The sequence below is a fragment of the Notechis scutatus genome, chromosome 1 (genome assembly GCF_049901735.1).
Source record: "Notechis scutatus isolate UNSWTSFEM ecotype Mainland chromosome 1, rNotScu1.2, whole genome shotgun sequence".
Taxonomy (NCBI): domain Eukaryota; kingdom Metazoa; phylum Chordata; class Lepidosauria; order Squamata; family Elapidae; genus Notechis; species Notechis scutatus.
In genome coordinates this window covers 269520194-269545399 of record NC_142009.1, presented here as the reverse complement: position 1 = coordinate 269545399, position 25206 = coordinate 269520194, and the positions used below count along the sequence as shown (strand labels likewise).

Below are 25206 nucleotides of genomic sequence, written 5' to 3'. Positions count from 1 at the left end.
TCCTGCAATAAGCAGGGATTGGCAATGATTAGATTACCTTTACTGTCACTTCCAATTCAATGTATAAAAATTAATGTATTTCTAACAGGTCTTTGAAGCTAATAAAGAGCTCTATTTTCCTATACATTTATATATTGTATACCGGTAGAATGCAAATCTTGAAATCCTTCTTTTTTTTAAAAAAAAAGCAGTATCAGGTTTATAAAAGACAATGAAGGGACAAGTTAAAATGTGTGGAGCACGACTCCCCAAAATAAGACTCTGGTCACTCATTCAATTTTTATTAAGTTTCTCAGATATATTCCTTGAGCAGGCTTATGTCCTAGCTATTATGTTTTTCAAGAAGCATGTAGCTTCTTTGTATAACAAAATAATTATGATACAAAAACATTAAACATATTTTTAAACAAAAGAACACAGTAAGTGAATCACAATAATTGTTGCAAAGTAAGGTACCTATAGCTAGTTGCCTTTTTTGTACCTCTATATATCTTTTAAGTTCTAGACAGTTTTACAATCTCACAAAATACAAATACCTGTGTCTGAGAACAAACAAGTTATTTTGCTCCTTAAAACAAAAATGCTCTTATTTTTAGTGAGCATAGGATAAACATAGATTGTTTTCAATGTATTATAAAAAGAAAACAGCTAGGTCTGAAAATATACTGTAATCTGGATTGTTAGCATATGTTTGTGCCTTAAAACAATTAAAAGCCTTCAGGTACACACAACAGAATATTCCTTTTAGCTCATTTAAGGACATGCACATGTATATGCCTTATGCCTTGCCCATAATAATGGATGACTCAGTTCTGTAACATAATTTCCATCATCAAAGAAGATGGTCTATTATAAAGGGCTTCCTTCTTCTGAAGTCAATGTCGCACGTTATGCCAGCAGCACCAACTTTGCTCCAAGCAAACACTAGTGACACAAGCTTGACTCATAAGTCCTCCGGGTCCTTTCTTCTCTTAGTGCGCACTGTGTATTCTTTAGCCTTAGTTTTGGTCTCCTCTAATTCAAGACTCAGCAGTTTAGTTTTGAATTTGTTTGTTTCTGTGTTTGATTGCCTTTGCCTCTGTCCTCTTTGGTGGGGTACGTTCTTAAGCCCAATTCTCTGCTCTTTCATAGCTTGCATGAGATCCTCCTGCTTCTTACCAACCATCACTTCTCGGTCCCATATCAGAATATTAAAGCCTGTAAAACAACAGAATCACACTCTTAGGAATTCAGCCTTGGATAGCCTATAAACCACCTAATATGCCAAGAGCTCAGACATGGCTCAGTTTTTAAAGCTGTGTGTTTGGTACCAACTCTGCAGAGATTTTAGAGGAATACAATTCTGACAATTAGATAACTGAAGATCATGAACAAATTATCTTGCTCAACCCAACAAAGAGTAATACTTTTAAGTTATGAAGATTAAAGTTCAATCTTATTTTTTTTTTCTATTTGGTTCATTTTTATTGTCTTATTTTAAAAAATAAACATAATTATGCAGCTAAATTCCTTGTGAGAACATTTTTTCAAGGATCAATTATAGGCAAATATTCCCAATTTGTAAAAAATCTTTTGACCCAAAGTAGTTAAACTGGATTTTTTTTCTTGTTTCAAAAAAATATATGCTTCAATATCAAATTTTATTTTCTCCTTCCTTTTTAGAACATTATTTGAAAGGTCAACAGATGGCAGCAGTTCTCTCTTTCCTAGATAAGTACCTCTTAGTAACTACCATAGGTAGATATATCCAAGCTTTTTGGCAATAATATAAAATGGTTTAACATGGATGGTTTAGCTATGTAATTTTCTGATGGATTCTTCTTAGTTTTTCAAGATGAGCTGTGGCTGGGTGCAACCACTAGACCAAACAAACCCCAACAAATAACCAAAACCCTGTTGATTCATGGCAATTGATGGAACGCTGTGCCTTTGAATGCCCCATTTTCTTACTAATTACATTTTTAATGATATACAAAAATCAAGAGGATCTCCAGCCAAAAGAAGCACTGAACCCTTTTCTTCTTTTATATATTATTTGCTATCATTTTCAAGTAGCTGAAATAACTATGTTAGGTTAAAAAAATATATTAAAAAACCCAATCTCTCACTTCAGCCTTAGATTGTTTAAAAGTTAACAACTCTTTTTCATGCTATATATGTCAATATACCGGTACAACTAAAGCTACTTAATCAGGGATACTTAAAACATTATCATGCATAAACCAATATATGGATGGTACAGAGCTGGTTTTGGTTGATCAATGTCCAAACAAAAATAAGTGTGTTTCAGGTGTTTTGCTCCAATTATGGAATGAAGTAGAGCTGGGTTATTCAAAATATGACCAAACTGAAAATATTCCAGGCAAAAGTGATTTGGGTGAGAATAAGTAAAGGTCAATAATATATATATATATAAACATCAGGTGAGAAAAGACATTTGAAAGATCAGGGATGGCCCGGGCAGCATGTAGGTGATGTCAGAGAGGAAGAAGGGAGCAACTTCAAGCTTTTCCTTATAAGTTGCCTCATAAAATCCCTTCAGGATCCTTCCAGTTTTCATTTAAACTGAAACTGAGAACATCCAAAACATTTTAGTTTTTGTTTCTGTCAATCTATAATCAATCCAAAGTAGGCCAATGGAATTCCAGAATGTAGCATTTTATTACAGGTTCAACATGTTTCCTACCTTGAGCACACCCTTTTACAATTTTAAAGTATTAATCCTTTATTATTTTCAGCTATTGCTTGCTAAGATTTATAAAGTATTTAAAAGTAATGAAACATAAGGTAGTTACAAATAAAGTCAGAGGTTTAAGCCTATACTTAGCAAATGTTTGAGTGGGAAGAATACCAAACCACTACACGAAAAATGAAAGATTAAACTGCTTGCTTACCCATTCCTGAAGCCAAGATGTCGCCCATGGGGTTAAACTTATTGAGCTGCAAATGTACACACAATAATGCATTGTAAGCTTGTCAGCTGTCTACTTATCAAGCAAAACAGAAACCAGAACATTCTGAACAGTACAGAAAAGCCCAACAATGATTGTGGAAAATTCTGAACAAGTCAGCAAAGCATTGAATAGGAAAACCTCCTTCCTGCCCTGTTCCCTGGCTATTCTGTGTTTCAGCACCCTAGCTGATGCCAGAGATAAAGAAAGTCCTCACTCTCAAAGTTCATTCGAGAAACTCACTGGGAATCCTGGCTCATTATATTTCTGAAATCTAAACTGAAAGCATAAATCTCTGGAAACAGAAATTGAAACATTTCTTCTGCACCAAAAACTGAGGTGAAGCTTTCGACTTGAAACCACTCCCAGAACACAATTATACAGACCACTACAGTTATCCATACTCTGCTGATAAATTTCCATTGGGTCTTTAAAGGAAAAATAGGTGGGAATAGGGAGCTCTATAGACATTGCTTATGCCACATCACGGGCCATGCTAGCTTGGATTGCTGAAAGCTGAAATTCAGTAATGCCTAGAAGGCTATAGATTTCCACCTATCCATCTTAAAAAATAGTCTAAGAAGCATGCAGGAAGCCAAACTTAGACACATTCTTCTATCTACTATAATGCACAGTAGGCATTAATGATAACATGTAGGAAAGTGAGGGATTTATTCTCAGTCCTTTCTTTTTTTTGAATCCCAGATCCTGTGGCAGATAGAGCAGCAACTAAACTAGGTCTCAACACTCACAGCGATAATGCCTGATGCATTTGGATCATGTAATTGGCACACCATCTCTCCACTGTTTCCGTCAAATATGTCAACAGTTCTCAGCTCATCTGCTGTGTACCCTGGGAACTTAGGATCTGGATAACGACCAACCACAATGAGGTCGTAACGAGGATGCCATGTTGCCTGCAATACAGAAGATGTGAGTAAGTAAAGTCATTGATACAAATTTTATATATAGCACACAGAAATTGAACTACAAGTGTTAGCCTTTTTTCCCAAATGCTGGGGCTCAGCTTCAGCTTCTCCTCCTCTCACAATATCAAAAAGAGATCATGTTGTAAAAACAGAATTCCAATGGATTTTTATTAGTACTACACCTGATGCCTGAGTATAAATTGTTATGTAGTACACTACATAAACCTAGTATGCATTTTAGTTGGAAATACTTATATCTATTCTAAAATTAGTGACCCTGTTTGGTGTAGTGATAAGGCATCAAGCTAGGAACCAGGTGACTGTGGGTTCTAGGCCCACTCTAGGCACAAAGCCAGGCCTTGGGCTTGTCACTTTCGCTCAGTCCTAAGAAGGAGGCAATGGCAAACCACTTCTTAAAAACCTTGCCAAGGAAACTGCAGGAATTTGACCAAGCAGTCTATGAAAATTGGATAGAACTGAACATGAGAAAAAAAAAATAAGATTAATTTTATTCACTGTTAATTCTTTGCCCCTTACTTGGTTTACACTACATTGGCCTCTTTTTTATGACACAAAAGTTGTACAGTATATTGTTGCACACATTTGCAGTAAAATAACACATTAAAAAAATCTATGATATAGATCATGGACACAATTTCTTTTGGCTCAATCAGCTTTTCATGCATGTTTCAGGGTAAGTCCTAGGTCCATTCAGAGGAGAGATTTTAAGGGTTGAAACTGCTACCTTAAGCATTTTCAAAGCTCTTTTTAAATACCTCCATAACTTCCTAATGTAAAATAGGAATCATATTTTGGACCCCGTTTACTCCGATAGAACTCTAGAAACCACAAAAGGAATGGCAGTGGGCTGCATGTACTTTTTTGTAGCTTTTAATATCCCATGACTGGATTACTAGATGAATGTCCCTGTTTGACAATCACATTTCCAATTTCTATAGGGCAATTGTAGGCTGATTTTTTTAAAAAAACAAACAAACATGCTTTTGTCAGAAATGATTCCTAATTAATATTCCTGTCACCTTGATAGGTGTGAGATGCTGGAACTGTCTATGAGGATGCGAAATTGAATGCTGTGGTTTGGACCAATCAGAGGAAGAATAAACCCGGATTTCATTGTGCTGATCTGTACTCAGTAGTTTAGCACCATCTGTTGGACTGAAATAAGCTGCGGAAAAACACACACACACACACACAAAATGTAAGTCACAGTGCTTTTTAACACCAGGTTAAAAAAATATTTTCCAATAAATTATACTTATTACAGCATTTCCTAAAGGTTCAAGTATAATAGAGCATATTTCCATATCCTTAGCATTATGAAACATATGCATTTCAATCATATAACCATATTAATATCCTGAGTAATTTTTTTCAGAGTATGAAAACTGACAATGCAAGAAGCGGATCTGTTCTAAATAAAAAAGTATAATAGAATGATCAGTTCAGATAAAAATCAAATGCTAAATTTTACTGTTATTTCATTTTTATCCAACAATCCTTTGAAATGTATAATCTATACAGGGTTAACTATAAATGCAAAGGAGAGTAAGTGGCACTGTGAATAAAAGATGAACAAAAGTATCTTACCTGCATTGACACCTTTGTCATGCTGAAGTACATGAAGACAACTTGATTTATCCTTAATATTTCTCAGATCCCAGATTTTGACTGTCTGATCTACAGAGGCCGTAGCCACCAGCCAATCACAGTGAGAATTAAACTCCACATGAGTCACTTTCTTTTTGTGCAGCTTCAAATTCCATATCTACAGCGGATATAAGAGAAGGCAAATGTTTTGCTGTTGTACAGCACAAGATTCTGGTCTATGGATATTAGGCAGAGAAAACTCATCTTCACATCCCAGTGTGTCAATAAATGTTTTTAAGAGATGGCCTTCATGACATCGCCGTTTTATTCCTGGCCTGATGTGAAGGCAAATTGAAACCACCTTTAGTTGCGCTACTGTTGATATGATGATGCCTCCCCCAAAATATGTCTTACTATATGAACAATCCACAATGGCTCCATGATGAGGCTAGAGATAATGCAATCAGAGGCAGGAATCTGCCCAACCCTATTGAAAACTGAAGTCTGCTCATTCATTCATTTATTTATTTTATGTCCACCCACTGACACACACAAACAGGGCCTCTCACTACCCTGTCAGTCACCCAGATTGAGTAAAACAAGCATGGGAAGAAATTGTGTCATTTATTGCCATAAAGGATTGCCCAGCAGAAGAGAAACATAGCTTGTGTACGAGATGCCAAATTATGATTGGGCTGCATGTAGCAGCTCAGTGCAATATCATCATACAGCCTTTAAAACATTGTGTTAGAACAGGGATCCCCAACCTTTTGACGCCGCGCCCGGTTCCGGCGTCAGCTGGGCGCCGCGTGCCCGGTTCCGGCGTCAGCTGGGCGCCGCGCGGTTCCGGCGTCAGCTGGGCGCCGCCATCTTTTTGACGAAAATCACTTCCGGTGACGTCATCGAGTGATTTTTCGCAAAAATGGCGGCGCAGCGTTGGTGAGCTTTTTGGTAGAAATGGCTTTCTACCCGAAAAGCTCACCTGAAGCGCTGGCGCCGCCATCTTTTTGACGAAAAATTGCTTTTTTACCAAAAAGATGGCGGCGCCAGCAACCAGCGGCCCGGTAAGGCTTGTTCCGCGTTCGGTACCGTCCGCGGACCGGCGGTTGGGGACCCCTGTGTTAGAAGATGTTCAGTCAAATTTCAATGGAAGAATATTAGGTAAATAAAAAAGGGCTTAGGTTTATTTCTTTTTTGTTAAGGAAAAAATAAAATATACAAACCTGTTCACCTTCAGTACTAAGCAAAATCACGTTCCCTACATTATCTCCTGTTACTACAGTCCGACGAGTTGCTGATACATCAACACTGCAATACCAGAAACTAAAACAGAAATCACAGTTATTTTCTGTAACAAATAGAAATGCAACCAAAGAAAACAAAAGAAGCAATAACTTAAAAAGAAGCACTTAAATAATTGATTGAGTCACAAGTGAACTGAGTCCGAAGGATCTTATTTTGATACGGGATTGGTTGGAGTTATTTACCAAGAGAAGTTCATATCAAAAACATACAAAATGAAAGTTTTATCATATACGGTAGGTCACACAGAATCTGTAATAGAAGTCAAAGGCTCTGGTGTATATCTCTAAAGACATCACATGGAAAAATTAAACTCATGCTTAAAGCATTTTCCACAGAGCTGGTTTTAATTTAAAATGTACAGGTAGTCCTCGACTTACAACAATTCATTTAGTGATGTTCAAAGGTACAACAGCACTGAAAAAAGTAGCTTATGACCATTTTTCACACTTACGACCGTTGCGGTATCCTCATGGTCACATGATTGAAATTCAAACACTTGGCAACTGACTCATATTTATGACGTGTCTCCAAGGCACGTGATCACCTTTTGCGACCTTCTGATAAGCAAAGTCAATGGGGAAGCCAGATTCACTTAACAACCGTGTTATTAATTTAAACAACTGCAGTGATTCACTTAACAACCAGGGCAAGAAAGGCTGTGAAATGGAGCAAAACTCACTTAACAATTGTCTCACTTAGCAACATAAATTTTGGACTCAATTGTGGTCATACGTCGAGGGCTACCCGCAATGAATAATCTATAGGTGGGATAGAGGAGATTCAAATTGATGAAACAGAACAACCCAAATTAATTTAACATCTTCAAACCAAATCCCAACTTAGGTTGCAAGTAAAATTGCTGCTAGTTTTTCATCATTGATTATTCAAAATAGTTGAAAAAAATCTAAATTTAACAGTCCATGAAGCTCAGAAAAATGAGGTCCATGTACTTATCCTTCAAATATTTATTTTGAATATTATTTTGAATGTGAATTGGCCTTGTAAACTTTGTATTTATTCACAAGGCAATAGACAATGAAAATGCAAACTAGAAAATAGTTTTCTACCATAATAAATTGCTACCAAAATTGCAGCATGGCCAGTCTGCAAAGTCACTATTGGTGTTTTTGTTTGTTTCCTTAAATCTTTCCCAGAGATTTGTACCCAGAGAGATTTCTTGGATTGTTAAGGCTTTCTTCTGCAGATTGCTGAAGTATTCATGCCCACAACATACTTTACTACTTCATCTGCAAAAATGAAAAGCAACACTAAATTTCGACTCATTAGTTAGCCACTTATATTCTGAAGCAGAAACGTGTTACTTCATCCTGTATGCTCAGAAAATAGTTTAAGCAAATTCTAAGAGACTGTCCTTACAGTACCTATGAAAGAAGTTAGAGAAAGCTTAGAATAGCAATTCTCTCTTCCTTATTCCCCAAACTTGGAATTTATGACTACAGACTCATATATCAGAGGCTACAGGCTTCTCGTGCCTCAAACTAAGAATGCCCTCCCTGTTGCCATATTGTTTTCCAAATCAAATAGGTAGGGTCTCTGGAGTCCTTCTGGAATACGGATGAAATTAGCAGATGAAAACAACTATTTTACCATGAAAGAATGAGAATAGTGTTACAATTTAATAAAGAAATTATTAAGAGTGCATATTCTTTTTAAGGCCAAGAATCACTCTTAGCTTGTAAATGATATACTGCATCCATTTTAAAAAATGGAATAAAGAAAAGAATGGGCCAGAATGAAAATTACAGCTGAACTCAACTTTTGAATATCTTCCAGAGTGGGAGTAGTCCTAGCTAATTCATTCCCTATATATTTAAATGCATTTTACTTACTTTACAAAGCAAGTACAACAAATACTGAAAAGCTGTCCAGAATTATCTTCAAAACTATTTCATAATATTTCAAAAAACAAGATAACTGCATCTCACCAATTAGTCCTTTTATAAAGAAGCATTGCAGTAATTACTAGGTTTTTTTAAAAAAAAAATCCAGAACATTTTATATATTTTTTTAGATTATAACAAAACAGTCCTATTCAAAATATTCCATCCAAACAATTGGCATCTCTTCTGATGGAACAAAACTCAAGATGTTTTTCATGTATGACATTGGAAACAACAGAAACTTGAAACAAAGCCCTTACTTCCTTGCTTTTCACTGTGGGTAGAAAAGTATGTGAGATGGTAGCCCATGCTACATGCTAATTTACCATCAATCTACAGAAGGTGTAGTCAAAACAATCATCTATTTTTTTCTTAGCAAATAATAAAAGCAACACTAAGAATAATTTATGTAAAAACTGCACCTGCACAAAAAGCGAAAGAACTGAATCTAGCAAAAAAATAACAACTGATTTACATCAATGAAACCCATAAACAATTTAACAGCAGCAAACAGGTTTTCTGGATGTTTCATTGAAGCTTTTTTCATGTGTGTGTGTGTGTGTGTGTGTTGATCTCATGCATAATTTGTATTTGAGCTTCTTGGAACTAAACCAAATTTTTGCTATCTGGCAATCTCAAAAATGCAGCAATACTACCTGTAAAGTATCTATGCTTACTTTTAATGTTTGTCTATACAAGACAACATACAAAGAACACATAAGACTGCAAAATTACACTACAACACATGAACTAACTTCCAGACAACAATATAAAAATACAGTAAATGTCAGTGCCAAAAGGCAGTACTCTTTTTATATTGAAAGCAAGCTCTTATTCTCTGAAATATATGTCTAGTTATTCTTTTGTATCCTCCTTGCTCCTTCAAAAGTGGCTCTGGCCAATTATAATAGCAACTCTTGTCACTCCTGTTTTAATCCTCTCTCCAAATTTCTATGGCTTGGGGGAAATTGAAATGAATTACTAAATCAAGCCAACTGTAGAATATTCAAAATGATGTGGAACGAAATAATTCTGATAAAACTTCAGAACATTTTGTTCCAAGTTCAGAATGCTGGAAACAATTTGGACCTTACTAGTGCTATTTAATATCTCACTGTCATTCTTTATCTCACTATTAAGAGACATTTAAAATATTATAGAACTAGAATAATCCCAAGACAGAGTAGTAAAGACCTTTATTTTTCAACAGTAGCAGCATTACATGGCTACAAATACTTTACAAATACATTACTTTGTGCTCTTAGGGTCAAAATAGTCTATTTTCCATGAAGTACAATATTTTCTAGCTGTACACGCTTTTTCATACAAACTATATATTTTTAAAAAACTCACTCTAATATTTTATGGTAATCTAAACCTTACATGTTCTAAGCAAATCTATACCAAAGAAAATCTCTAATTCAGTCTGTTGGTCAGTCTTCCTTTTGTTATTTTACTGATTTTCAAAATGTTTTACTCAGTAATTTGTTTCATCTTTTTACCTAGGCTCCTTAAAGGCTACTTTCTGAACTAGAAAAACGAGCACTCTAAAAAGTGACTCAGGAATATAAATCACCCAAATGTTGAGTGGAAGAATGAAAAATATTCCTATCTTCACTGTTTCTTAAGGTTATGCTGCCTTCTAGATTTAAAAAAAAACCCCTGAAAAGAAGTAGAGTGCATCTTACTCCCAGTCATCACTATTGGCCATGACCCGGATTGTGTTGCCACTAAAATCTTGCAAGGCAGTAGTTCCAGCAACTGATGATGTGTACAGCTCACTTGGATTAAAAGGATTAAACTTCATTCCTGTGATGGCCCCTCCAGCTCCAATCTATAGTTAAAAGAAATGAATAAAAATCAGGAAGGATTGTCCTACCAGTCAATAACTACTTCAGCTTCAACAATACAAGAGCACACAACAGATACAAACTCAACAGATACAAACTCAAACTTGATTGCAAAAAGTACGACTTCAGCAACAGAGTGGTCAATGCCTGGAATGCACTATCTGACTCTGTTGTTACATCCTCTAAACCCCACTCCTTTAACCTCAAGCTATCCACTATTGACTTCACCCCATTCCTAAGAGGTCTGTAAGAGGTGTGCATAAGTGCACAATTGTGCCTACTGTCCCTGTCCTATTGTCCCCATTTATTCGTACCTATTTCCTGTATTCATACTCATGCGGGAAGGATTTTCAGCTTTTCTGGCCAATGCTACATATATTAAATAACTGTTACTAGAAAAATAACAATTGCTAACTCTGACATAATCTGCATCATGGCAAGAGTCCAGATTCCTCTTACTGTATCATATTGAGTGCTGTTTTTTTTTCAGTTTCTTAAAAATTATAACCTGAATGAGACTTTGAGGGATACTGTCAATTTTAAACGTAATCAGGGAAAATAAAGCAATCTGGTACATATTAATGAGCTTTATACATAACAAATGAAAAAGTCTACAGTAAGTAGTAAAAAAGAGAGAGAGAAAATATGATCAGTGAAATATGCCAGAGGACTTTTTTTTATGGAGGATAAAAAAAAAAGATGGAAATTAGGTCAAGAAAGCTTCTTCAGGAGCAATAACCTGCTGGGTACATGCGAAGTTCAATTTCTATTTGTTTATCTTCTCTTACTTATTTGAGAAAAACGAAAGGGGAACGTTAGATTTATACTCTTAGTGCAGAGATTCAGTTTTAATATTTGATACTTTTTTTCAAGTTTTACAAGACTGCAACGCTCTTGTCTTCACATTCATACATACATCCAAACAATATAAAAGAAGGTCACATAAAAAGATTTGGGAACATTTTTTTAAAAATCTTCCTCTTATCCAATATACAGACATCACGATATATTGTAGAACTATTATAACTGTAAAGCTAAGTCTATAAGTGACCACAGTTGACGCAAGGTTTCATATTAAAACAACATCTTTATAAAGCAAATGAAAAAATCTCACTCCCATTCATTCAAAGAATTGAGTTGGAAGACACCATTTGGGCCATCTTAGTTAAGTGCACTTCAGTGTATGGACCATGAGAGTAAAATAAAATTAGATCCAAAAAGATTACAGATTTCCTACTTTAAATTAATAATTTTCCAATTCTGAACCATCCCTCCAACCTCATTTCCGTTCTTTCAAAAGTAAGGAGACAAACAGCGCTGATTCTTCAAAAACAATTTAATTATAACTCATGGCTCTCATCAGCATGTTAATACAAAACAGCCCTTACTGCTTCAACTTACCCCTTTAATAAAAGATGTTTTATTGAGCACTTCATAATTCCACAGGATGATGTCTCCTCCCTTGGATCCCACAGCGACTGTGCTGGGATGCATTGGATGCCATTCCAAAGCTGTAATTCTTCTGTCAAAGGGACTTGCCGTTTGGAACAGACGGTACCAGTAGAGAGAACGTACAAAGGGCACCTGGAGACACTGTTGCAAAGAGAGTAAGAGAGTAGGATCAGATGCATGCACAGTCCCCAGATGCATGCACAGACTTTTTATACATAAGTACACTCGGGAGGAACAATTGCGTAATTGCCCAATTGTACCTTTGGATTCATTTTCTTCAATCAATAAATGAACAAACACAGCAAATCCGGTACTCTTTATCTAGTTTTAATGGAAAGCAGATAATGTCATGCTTAGGTCATATTTATGATGCAGAACTATTGAACATTCAAAAGGGTTCACAAGGTTTTAAGTGCCATTGTAAGTATAAGTATCTGGTGCTTCCTAAGATACCTTAGATCATATTCAAGGTCAAGAAAGCAGGGAAAAAATGCTACTCAAATTATCTTACCCAGAGCACAAGTGACTTGAAGAGATGCTATAAAATTTTGTTCGGATCTATTTCAGACTTGGCTGAATCTAATAAGAGGTCTATTATGCGCCATTTAGACATTAGTCTTTACATGTAATCTTGTATATTCTACAATATATTAGATTGGACAGGCATTATGAAATTTTATATTTCAGAAATGGCTATTAATTATTTCAAACAACAGATGGCTACTCATGCACACTATTATTCCAGTCCATTCAGAAATCATTAACTGATTTGGAAAATTGATGGTCCAATAAATTACAGAATGTCTGAATTCTTGGAATGTCTTCACTGGCTCTCCAAATATCCAAAAGGCTTTTTATGGTTTTATTTTAATTGTATATTATTTTTACTTTAATTAATTATTTCATATTTAATATTCTTAATATTCTTCTTAGTTTTGGCAGTAGTTTTAATAGCATATTTGTTAGATACATTGGGTTCCTTTTCTTTTCCTCCTGATTCAAATGTGTTGAATAAACAATTGTTTTTAATAAATTATCTATTGACAAGATGTTTTTTCAATACTAATGAATCATACTTTAAGAAGGTTTATTTTTTTTAATGCTGGTTATTGTTATTTGCAATTGAGACTTGGAGCTAGTCTAGTCATCACTACACATACTTTTTTGTATTTTTTTAAATTACAAATATATTTGAGTCATGGAACATTAAAGAGCTGAGGAGCATGCTTAAAAGGAAAAATATTTGTATACATTGAAATTGATGAGGGTGGATTCTTTTACATGTAATATATAATGCTCCAGATGAGGAAGAATCATTTTAGCAAAGAAAGGGATCAAATCAATTAAATAAATGGAAATTCAAAATCTGCCAAAGAAATAGAAATTTTAGTGAAAATTTCTAATTTTATAGTTGAACAAAATATTTGGTGACTACGCAAATTTAGTCATCAAACATAGAGATCATTAGTTCCAGTATAGCGTGATCATATAGCGTGGTTAGTATTGTGGCTGCAGCAACCTCGGTTTGAATCCAAGTCATGGCAGATGAAAAGAAGACAGATTAGACATCTTTTTAACCAGCTAACAGAGCTGCCTAATTTTAAAACATTAAAAAAAGTTACAGAAACTATTCCGGAGAATGTGGTTCGGAGAAGGATGAGGCATCTAGTTCCCGTGTACATCTGCTCGTTACAAAACAGCAACAGTTCAACTCTGCAAATATCAGTTGAATTATTTTTGTTGTATAAGAATATTGTATTTTACTGAATATTTTACACAATTACTAATGTTAGTTTCTTGGATTTCAGGTGGACCACATAACTATGATTTAATTATTTTTTTAAAAAAGTTTTTATTGGTTTTTAAAAACAACAGAACATAAAAACATCAAGCCATCTTCCATATGTATACATATAGTGTAAAGAAATCAATCAAATTATTCAATCAAATTATTCAATCAAATTATTAAATCAATCAAATTATTGATCCATTATTAGTTTGGAGAAAAATGAACTGGAAGTTACATCCTTTGAATACCATCCAGGGATTCAATTCAGTGGCCTATTTAAATGTGTAAACTCAGATAATTTTTAATATCAGGTTCAATAGTTAACTGTACAATTTCTAATTATATGCCCATATTAGTGTCATTGAATTTGGACAAAAATATCTCAACTATCAGAGTTAATATTTTAATACTTTTCTCCTGGAAGATTCATAGGAACAGCAAAACAATAAATATATAGATTTTCAAATAAAAGTTCAGTTAATTTGGGAATCATTTGGAATATATTTAAAGTATTTATTATTCATGGTAAGGTAACAGTCTATTGACTCCTGGCAGAAAAAGATCTACAATTACAACCTACAAAAGTTAAATTAGAAGGTAAAGAAACATGGAAAATATATGCCCTAAAACAGAGTAAGAAAACATATTATCTTTTTAGATTTACTAAGTTGCAATTGGACCATTTATAAGCTTTTTATACAGTGTATTTTTAAAGCCAATGAAACACTGAGTATTGAAAAACAGAAAGAAAAGAACTGGAAAATTATTGGATACGTGTTTGAAAATTTTCCAGCAAAGTAAAATAATATCTTTGTAAAAAGATTCCTCAGGACAAAACATACCAATTATAATTAACTGTCAAGTGTTTTTTCATTTTGTTACTTTTACCTTCTTAAGCTGTGCTCCAATAGTGCCACCCACCATATTTTGATAAACATAGTGGACAATATTCTTTTGTATTTCCCATGGATGGAAGGCAACTCTTGAATTTCGAACCATGAAGCCACCAAAGCAAGCTTGTCCTGTCCCCAAACAACAAAAATGGGTATATTATTACTTGCTTAGTTAGTATAGGAAGACTTCAGAGTTTATTTTTTTGTACTTACATATTAAGGACTACCAACCAGATATAAATTCAAAACAGTTGAGGAGGAAGACAGAACTAGAATAAAAATGGTTATTTAATGCATTGGTAGTTGTAAAAGTATAGTTTCATTAGCATGCTAATACAAACAACGTAAAATGGCTAGTAGACCATATAAAGATCTAGTAAAAAGCAGATGTTTAAAATTTTAAGAATGCACAGGATAAGACATAAGCATTTTTTCTAAAATAGTAATCGCACAAAAAAATTCACAGAATGTTAAATGGGGATGGCAATATTCAATTAACTATTTTTTTATTCCGTTAGCAAATTGAGGGAACTGAAAAATTTTGATCTTGGGGAAGGAATTACTGACCGCTGCTAGGGTCAATTTCTTCCTTATGCTCCTTTAGAAATAATGTTATACACTAAATTGACAGAATTATTGAGAAAACTCCATTTTTTAAAAGGCAGGCATATTGTATTGAATTATGTACCAAATAGGTCGAATTTATTAAGTTTGGAATAAAGATGGTTTTTGTTCATGCTGTCACAAAAGTTAAAAAAGAATAATGTTTAGGAGGTAGGAATATACTATAACTGCAAGGACTGGATTTCAGAGATGTAATTTAGCAATTTTTGAGAAAAGTAAAGATTCTGTAAAAAAAAAATGACATTATGTTTCCTTTGGAAAAAAAATTTGGACAGGTTGGGTCAACACTGAAAACTTTTTTTTAATGCTTACAAAATCAAGTGAACTTGGAATATAGCTGGGATATATAGATAACTTGGGATATAGATGTAATTTTTTTCATTTGTTTTTGTGAATGGGGAATTATTTTTATTTTATGTATGTCTGTTTAAAAATGTATTAATCAAAATATTTGATGACTTCGAAAAATTGAGCCACTGTAGGATTAAGTCTGTCTTCTGTACGCATGATCTATGTTTTGTTCTTGTTTCTTGATTTTTAAGTATAAACAACCTGCCCAGACTTATTGTGAGTTGGGCAGGCTCTAAATTGTATAAATAAATAAAGGTTTGACAGCTAACAGGACAGCTTCTTTATCTGCTCTACCAGGAAGACAAGGCACAGAAATTTAAAGTGAAGCTGCTTGCACATGTTCCACAAATGAATATGCACACATGCCCTATCAGTAACATGTTTGTACCAATGTACGGTATTGCAAGTTTTTTTTCTTATTTATTTCTGAACTGGTCTGTACTCCCTCTAGCTTGCCAAAGAGGGAGCACTGAAACCAACAGTTGATTGGTATCCTGTTCTGTTTGGCTCCTTCAATGATTCTAAAGCAAATGAGTAGCATAATTTGAGTTTTAAAAAGGCAAAGAATTAAATTTAGGATTCTACAATATGGAAAACAACAAGATGGATTGGCTATATCAAACTTTTAAGTTATACAGATACAGTTCCTCGACTCACAATCATAATTGAGCCCAAAATTTCTGTTGTTTATTTATTTTTATTTATTTATTTATTTGATTTGTCAATTGTTTACAAGATAATAAGTACAAGTGTGCCCCTGTTCAGTGAGACTTTTGTTAAGTGAGCTTTGCTCCAATTTACAACCTTTCTTGCCACAGTTGAATCATTGCAATTATTGAGTAAGTAACATGGTTGTTAGGTGAATCTGGCTTCCCCCATTGGCTTTGCTTGTCAGAAGGTCGCAAAAGGTAATCACATGACCCCGGGACACTGCAACCATTATAAATATGAGCCATTTGCCAAGCATCTGAATCTTGATCACATGACTACGGGGATGCTGCAACGGTCATAAGTGTGAAAAAGTCATAAGCCACTTTTTTCAGTGCCGTTGTAACTCTGAACGGTCACTAAATGAACTGTTGTAAATTGAGGACTTCCTTATTATCAAACTGTTAAATTTGATCACCATGCAGTTGAATATTTCTGTGGAAGAAGTAGAACTTTCAAGAGGCTTGCACATATCCAGGTTTGCTACAAAAAGTAATGTTCATTGCATAACAGGCATTCAATTATACTCTATTAAAAATAGGGGGCAGATTTAAAAGAAAAATAGACCCTTTATTACCTCTTATCCCAATAGCAAACTATTTATTTTCATGAAGGCAAATAAGCAAAATATTTTATCAATAAAGAAATAATTTATATAGAAATCAAGAATTAACGTTCATTAAAAATTCTTTAAGTTTCTATTTGGAACAGTCAGAAAGGCATAATTATAAGTAGTATAATCCCAAAGGAACTACAAAAATAAGTGATATAATTACCGTAAAACATGCTGGGACTTCCTATTGGGGGAGGCCGTATTGTTGGAGAAACAGGGTAGGAGTTTGAATTTGAAATGTATATAGCACAGAATTGAAAAATCTATTGGAGCCTGTGTGTGTGTGTGTGTATGTGTGTATGATTAATGAAATGGTTTAGAAAATGAAAAGGTCAAAAGTTCTATGATTAAATATAGAAATTAAGCAGCAGGAAACTTAATATGCAACTATGGGAATATCAATAAAAGTATTAAATTTACTGTGAATATACTCAGAAAAAGGTATTTTGTTGGTACTCTCAATATTTTTATTGCTAATCAAAATATGTATTAAAAACAACTAAAATGCTATAGTCAGATTAGATCATTCTTCTAATATGCAGTGGCAATGTTACATAGTTTAACAATTTTGGAAGATGTTTCATCATAGAATGAAACCATTTTTAAATAATGACTTTCCTTTTGTGTTAGTTGATTTTCTGCTAAGTATCACAAAGCCTTATATGTAGCTCTCTCTATATATATATATATATTTGATACCCACTGCTAGAATACACTATGCTTCTTACTGAAAATTACATTTAATTTCTTCATTAGAGGACTGGTAGATTAAGCCTTGATACATCAATATTTAAAATAACTCCATATCTAAAAATAGGTTTTTACTAACTCTAATTTTAAAATGTTTATGAACTGTAATTCTGCACTGTAGATTTCTGCCACATCTGAATTTTGGATTTGTTTCAATTTACTGTTTTAAAACTGTAGATTCTGTCTATCTGGCCACAAAGATAAGGGTGCATTGCTTTGGATCAGTTAGAAATCCTGCAGTCTGGTATGATTAAAAAAATGGCTTTTTGTATGAAATCCTGTCATATTTCTTCAGTGTGTTACTATATTCCCAGAGTCAACTTTTCCTGAGGCAAAATATACCTACCTCCTTCAATCTCTCTTTATAGTACTTAAATTTCTAATCCATGAATCATCCTCAGTGTACTTCTTTGAATGTGTTTCAGTATCTCTGAATGCTTCTTAAAGCTAGAGCCCAAAACTGGACACAATAATCAAGATGGTGTGAGAAAGCAGAATAATGTACAATTTTATTGCACTTGTGTTTTTGTCAGCCATATCACACTGAAGGTGTGCATTCAATTGCAACCTTTTTATTCACTTATTCAATTATGTCACATTCACTACGACAAGTATACATCCTAATTGTATATATATTGAGAAACATAAAAACAGGATATTCCTTCTGGAACAGAATATTCCAGTTTGTTCTATAGCTTACATAAAATGCACGGAGTTTCTAGCAGTGTGATTTTAACAAACAAATCCGCTGACACTTCATGAAAAAGCCTAAGAGACTGTTGCCTAGAGAGAATTTTGCTGAGCAATTCAGCTGTAGAGGTTTGAGTTTAGTTTGTTTTGTTTGTCATAGTTAGCTCCACTTTTTATATTTAATCCCTAGATACTTTTATTTACTTATTAATCAAATATACATAGTCACCCACTTGTGAAAAAGTGACTCTGGGCAATGCATAATAAAAACTATTAAAATAATAAAAAAAATAGAAAACAATTATGCAGAAAAAAATAAAAATCACAGTTAAAAGTTAAGAGAACAACAATGGAATCACCTCAGTACCCTGCTGGTCCCCTAGAGCAGGGGTCTCCAAACTTGGCAACTTTAAGACTTGTGGACTTCAACTCCCAGAATTCTCTAACCAGCTGGCTGGAGAATTCTGGGAGTTGAAGTCCACAAGTCTTAAAGTTGCCAAGTTTGGAGACCTCTGCCCTAGAGGTTTTGAGGGACTTCTGGAAAATCAACAGGGATGGATCCAGCCTCATTTTGGAGTGGGGGAAGGAGGATGTTCCATAGGGCAGGCGCCACGGCAAAAAAGGCTAACTGCCTGGGTCCAGCTAAATGTAGCTGCCTAGCAGACGGCACTATAGTATAACTCTTTTGCCAGTTCTGATGGGATGAACAGTTGTAATCAAGGAGCAACAGTCACTCAAATAACCTGGGCTCATGACATGAAGGACTTTAATGGTCAAAGCAGCACTTTGAACTGGATCCAGAAGTAAACCGGCAACCAATGAAGCTCGTGGACCAGAAGTGTAACATTTGCCATTCTAAAGGTATACATAATTGCCCGAACCACGGCATTTTGCACCAGCTGAAGCTTCTAGATACTTTTCAAGGGAAGCCCTCTATGGAGCACACTATAGTAGTCCCACTGAGAGGTGACTAGGACATGCATGATCATAAGCAGAGCTTCCCAATTTGGGAATGAGTGCAACTGGTGCACAATACAAGCTGCGCAGAGGCTCTGCCACTCACAACTGTCACCTGCTCTTTGAACAGGAGTGTGTATAGAAAGATTCCCAGGTCTGCTGGGCAGATCAAGCCCATCTATCACTAAAGAAGGCATAATCCTAAAACTAGTATGTCCCAAGTCCCAAAGCCACTCAGTATTGCTAGGGTTCAATTGAAACCTATTGTTCTTCATCCAGACCCTCACAGCCTCCAGGCACTGGGATAAGATGCCCACAACATTGCTTAATTCACTAGGGAACACTGATGACAACCTCAACCCATGGTAATGGATGAGGTTATTCAGTGGTCTCGTGTACATATTGAATAGGAGTGGACAGAGCACCAAATTCTGCAGGCATCCCACAGTACAGGTGTGGGGTGTGTGTGGAATGTCACCTCCACTCCCCCATCACCACAGCAACTGATTTTAGATAAAGCTTTTCACAGTACCAACCACCCGCAATACCAAAGGTCTTTGGAGCCATTGAGACATCAGGATGAACAAAGATGGATGCACAGATTTGCATTTCAAGGACAAGGATTAGATGTTACCTGCATCAGAAAATATGCAATGTAACCTTGTCCATGACAATACTAATCATCTTCAAAATAATAGGATATGCAACATCTGACAATTTGTTAAATTAAATAACAAGAAGCAGATCAAATGAAACAATTAAAAATACATTTATGTGGCACAGTACTTGTAGAAGCAAAGGGCAGTGAGAAAAATTATCTACCAAAAGTTTGTATTATACAATACAAACAGGGCTTAGCATCACTCTTTACTTTCACTCATTCAATAACACTTTTCATTATTCATTTTTCACATTAATGAGTATACTCCTATTTCTAAAGTCAGAACAGGTTTGGGTCTTAAACAGGAGCATATTGTCATTATTCACACATTATTCTAAATGACAGTATTTAGAGCCTTGAAAATAGTTTATTCAAGAAATTTTATTCTACAACCGTTAACTTAACCCCATTAACTTTAAAGTGCTATGAATATGTAGACCCTTCAGCACTCTCTCTCTTGTGACCAACTAGACTACAAACATGACATATAAACTGTGCTTTCCTTTCCCTGGTTTTATTTCATTAGAAATAATGAACTCTCCGTTGTTATGGTTTATAAAGAAAGAAAAGGCTGAATTAATACAGAAACTGGGAAGCAGAATGATGTAAGAACTGCCACAGAGTGGGGATAGGGACCATTTCGCCCACAGAGGTACAGCTTATCAAGAGAATACACATGTTGAATGTGATTTAGAATGCACAGCAGGAGAGCAGGAGATAAATTATCTCTAATCAACTGAGACTCTGCAAGTTCATATACAGATAAAACTAATTTTGGAGTGGCGCAAAGAACTTTTTTAAAAAAAGGTTCAAGTGGAATGATGCCTCACTCACCTTTACAGAGACTACCTAGCTAATTTTTAAGACATTTTAAAGTGTTTTAGCAATAAAAAATGGCTTCGTTATTGCTAAAGCCACCCACACATGAGATAAAGGAAAACTGAGGTCATTTATTCCTGATCTCTTTATTTCATCCCCTTCATTGTTGTCAGAGGCAACAACAACTTGATGGGACACAATCAATTATGATGATGAAAATATGTTGGGACCAGCACAGGTGTTATCCATCCCCACCCAACATTCATTTTTGTACCTTCTTTGTCAGGAGGTCATAAGGTAACTTAAGGATGCTAACACTTCTGTTTGGATTTAGATGACAGATTATGCCAAAGTTAAGCTAAGGGAAGCACATGAGGGATTGATCTGCAATTCATTTATTCAACCCATTTCTGGGTTGGCACAATATATTGAACAATAAACTGACAATACAAACTGACCCCTGTACAACAGGCTAGGCTAAAATAAGCTAGCTTGTCTGTGATTAGGTACATTAACTAAATTGTTAAATTATTTTATGTTTCAACATTTATCCATAAAGTAGAAAAGATAGAGACGGCTAGGTTGTAACTATTTTTCCCTGCTGCTGAATGAGTACCACCCACGCTTGAATCAACAAAAAAGTACACTGGCATGAAATTTTCTGCCCATCCCTATCTTGCCTCTATTTCATCTGTTCTGACTCACTGACAAAGAAGCTATCCTAATTTTGCATGTGCAAAGTGATTAGTTGATTTGCCTGGTCTGATCTCTTCTGCATTTCACCCTGTGGGGAAAAGAATCATCTGCCAATTACATTGCTGGAAAAAAAAATATAAAAGGAAAAGCTGGCTGTATGCTTCTATCTTTCATAATCTAGACTTTGGGCTCCTCTTCCTCAACCCAATTTTGAAAATAATATGTTGGAGTCAATAAACTGAATTCAACAAGGGAGGTAAACTTTTTTACATAAACAACAAATTCTCCTCTATTCTGTTCTGGAGGCTATTTGGGAAGGGATGGTCTCTATTATTTCAACTTTGCGCTACAATTAAAGCACTTATACTCCTGCAAGCAGTCTGTTATTATGAAATTCTGAGAAAAATAAATCACAATGCTACTCTATTTTTCAGGGAGATATCAGCAGATAAGCCTGACCAGAGGATTGAAAAATGAAATGTCCAGCCACTACTGGTCACCGCTTTTAATTTGATAGTGCTTAAAAGTATTTACATATCTTGAGTCTGTCTCTAAATCCTGCAACCTTAAGGAAGAAAACAATATTTTTATGGTGGCAGAACTAAGGACTCAATAGATGAATGTGTGAATGAAGTATGAAAAAATGTTATTAAATCATGTTTTTATAAATGAAAACAAGCCTCAAAAGACAGGAAAACAGAATTATACTATCTTCTCTGAAAAATCACTGCCTCTAGATCACCTAGAAGTCACCATTGCATCAGCTACTTTGTTTTCATTCAGCCTAGAAGTGCTTTTTGAAGAACTAGTTGAAATTTGTAAGATGTAGAATAAAAATAGTATTGAAAAAATAAATATACCTCTCAAGCAAATTAATTAGAAGCAACAAGTTCTTCTGTACAGGGCAGCAACTCAATCAGTACATTCTTTATCTCAATGTGATGAATTTCAGTTTGCCAAATAATTACTCAATCATTTACGTGACCATTTTTGCAGTCCCTGATATAAAAAAGGGCTATGGCACTGGTTACCTGTTTTTTTGCAGTTGTTTGGTTTTCCTCACAAATAGTTTTTTTGCTTGTAACTCATTATCCAGTTCTCCATGGTCTCGCTTCCTTTTTCCAGATGATTTTGACGCTTTTTCTGATTGATGCTCACATGGTTTCAGATGCTCATCCTTTGACTGCTTCCTAGAACCCATTTTGTTCAACTGAAAAAAATCAATGTATTAGGAGGAATCAGAAAACTAAGCATTTGATCTTTTTGAAGTCATGTTTCTCTGCTACTACACATTATTTATTTATTTTTTGTTTTATTACATTTATATTCAGTATTTCTTCCATCCTGGTATTCAAGGCCTCTTATGTGGCCTTCCAACATACATCACATTCAGGCCCTGGCTAATCCATGCCAATTTACTTTCAACTTCTGGCAGTCTCTAAAGGTATTCCACAGAAAGCCTCTTATTTGCTACTTATTTCCAAATTGTTCTTATTCTATACTAGAGGAAAAACTAGATAACTTTGCATTAAATACCCCATCTAATTATGGTGCAGCTTTACATACATTAAAGCAGAGAAAGTAGAAGACAAGACATTTGTTCAGTCTTATCACTCTGAATTACAAATGCGATTTTTACTTAAAAGTAAACTCCACTGTCTTTAATGGCCTTCATTTCTACCTAATCTCCAACTTTACTAGCTTAGCCTTTACATCCACCTGTACTGTTTCTTTTCTTAAAGACCAAAAAGCAAACGATCAATTTAAAGCATAATTCTGCATTGACAATTTACTAAAATTTAAACAGGTGGCATCTAATTATCCTAGCCCAGATTCAGATGTATGCAAGTAAGGTGGTCTGGCTTCTCCTCAGTCTTATAATTGCCATCTTTCTCCTAGTAAATAACTGGATTGTGTCTCAGTTCAGTTCAGTAAATAGATGAGTCTTCCTCAACTCAGTGAACTCTGGATGTGCAAGACTACAAAACCTATCAGCACAGTCAATATTATATATACAGGGTTTTATGTTCAACATTATGGAAGTTGTACAGACAACCTGGAGGGCACCAGATTAGAAAAAAGCTACAACAATGCATTCAAAACAGGAGCATATTGACATATGCAATTTAGATTTCTTACAGAAATGTTTCTAACCACATCCTAAAGGTTTGTCAGTAATCACCAGCTCAGTGATTTTTATATTTTCTTTCCATGTCAGATTCTTCAACATAACAGAAGTTCTGCCGAAATTTTAAAACATTCAGAAAGCCACCACAAGCCGAACTGATACATCACGTTACCTCCTCTTCTACCATGCAGCATTTTCTTAAGAGAAAAAAGACTTCTGATGATAATAGTTTGTTTTTTGGCACGTCCTCATTTATGCTAGTATCTCTGTTTGTACAGGCGAGAGAACCTGTGTGAAGGCTCCCCTGCAGCTAAGGAATTCAAGTTTGACATCCAGACTGCCTTCCTGCCTGGGTTTAGGTCTTTAGGATAAGTTCGCTACATCTAACCTGCTTCAGTTTTGGGAGGCTAAAACGCAGCTTTGGGATTCTCTTTCTCTCCCGCCCCCACACATTTCCACACACAAATAACGGCATGTTCTGCCATCAGCATCGAGCAAGGAGCAGAATCCGTCTGGAATACTTTCTCTCTCCTACCCAAGACTTTATTTTTAGGCACCCGAAACTTCCCCCTTCTGATATACTCAAGGGCTGACTACTCGGAAAAGCAAAGCCCATTCAGAGACGCAAAGCGGACAGAGAAGCCGGCCATCGGCATTAGCAGGACGCCCAGCTGCAAGGCAAAGGCTACACGTGCCCAAAGCAAATAAACCCTCTCTCCAAGGCACGAGACTCTGGGTCAGGCTGGAGAGCAGCTGCACCGTCAAGAGCACTGGGCGGGTGCGGAGGAAAAACCCCCTCCTCACCTGGAGTCTCGCGACCTAGCTTGCACGTTCCCCCGTAGCGATGCAGAGGCTCGCCGGGATAGGCAACCCCCACTCAGGGACTTGGCTCCCGAAATCTCTCTCCTCGGAAAGTTTCATAATCTGGCGAGGAGGAGGAGCGACCGAGCGAGAACGAAAACAGGTTTACGCGGGAAACCCGTTTGGGTTCCGCCCAGGCCTAGAAACCGAGCGACGGGCCTCATCCACCAAGGAACGTGCTCTTCCCACTCGCCGATAGGGGGCGCCGCAAGGAATGGACCGCGGTCCAGGAAAGGCAAAGTGAAAAAGTCTATGGAGATTCTCAGTCATCCTGGTCATGGGTGCTCCAAAGGTGCTTTTTCAAGAGGCAAATGGACTTTCTTTATTTTTTCCTGGAAGTCTTCAAGGAAAAACTTAAGTCCAGTTGCCTCTTAAAAAAGCACCCTTTCGCTTGAACTCTCCACAGAGAGTGAGAAGAGGGGGTACCTCGAACTGGAGTTTAGACCACAGACCAAACAATTGAAATAGAAGAAAAATAAGTCCTTTCAATCCTTTTCTCATAGAAAGAAAAAATAATAATTGCCAATTCCCTAAGCAAGTTATAACAGCAATTCTCTCACCCTTAGGTTGAGGGGAGGTGGCACCTCTGATGACCTGCTGAACCATTGGTGGTTAATTTAACTGATTTACCGTATTTGCCGGCGTATAAGACGACTGGGCGTATAAGACG

The 25206-nt window shown here is 35.6% G+C and overlaps 1 protein-coding gene across 2 annotated transcripts; it reads right to left on the bottom strand.

Moving 5' to 3' along the window:
- Nucleotides 1-260: 260 nt before the first annotated feature.
- Nucleotides 261-24737, bottom strand: DDB2 (damage specific DNA binding protein 2). 2 transcript variants are annotated; one of them, XM_026671223.2, is made up of 11 exons: nucleotides 24480-24737; nucleotides 22579-22757; nucleotides 14674-14807; nucleotides 11946-12137; nucleotides 10383-10528; nucleotides 6712-6811; nucleotides 5489-5666; nucleotides 4921-5066; nucleotides 3704-3868; nucleotides 2895-2940; nucleotides 261-1197 (listed from the first exon to the last, which is right to left on the bottom strand). In XM_026671223.2, exons 3-11 carry the CDS (start codon nucleotides 14782-14784, stop codon nucleotides 944-946), a joined length of 1338 nt encoding a protein of 445 aa, XP_026527008.2. In that variant the 5' UTR covers nucleotides 14785-14807; nucleotides 22579-22757; nucleotides 24480-24737; the 3' UTR covers nucleotides 261-943. The 2 variants fall into 2 exon arrangements, with proteins under 2 accessions (XP_026527008.2, XP_087807531.1); XM_087951405.1 differs by having other exon boundaries at nucleotides 14674-14811; nucleotides 22584-22757; nucleotides 24480-24727.
- Between the last annotated feature and the right edge of the window lie 469 nt (nucleotides 24738-25206).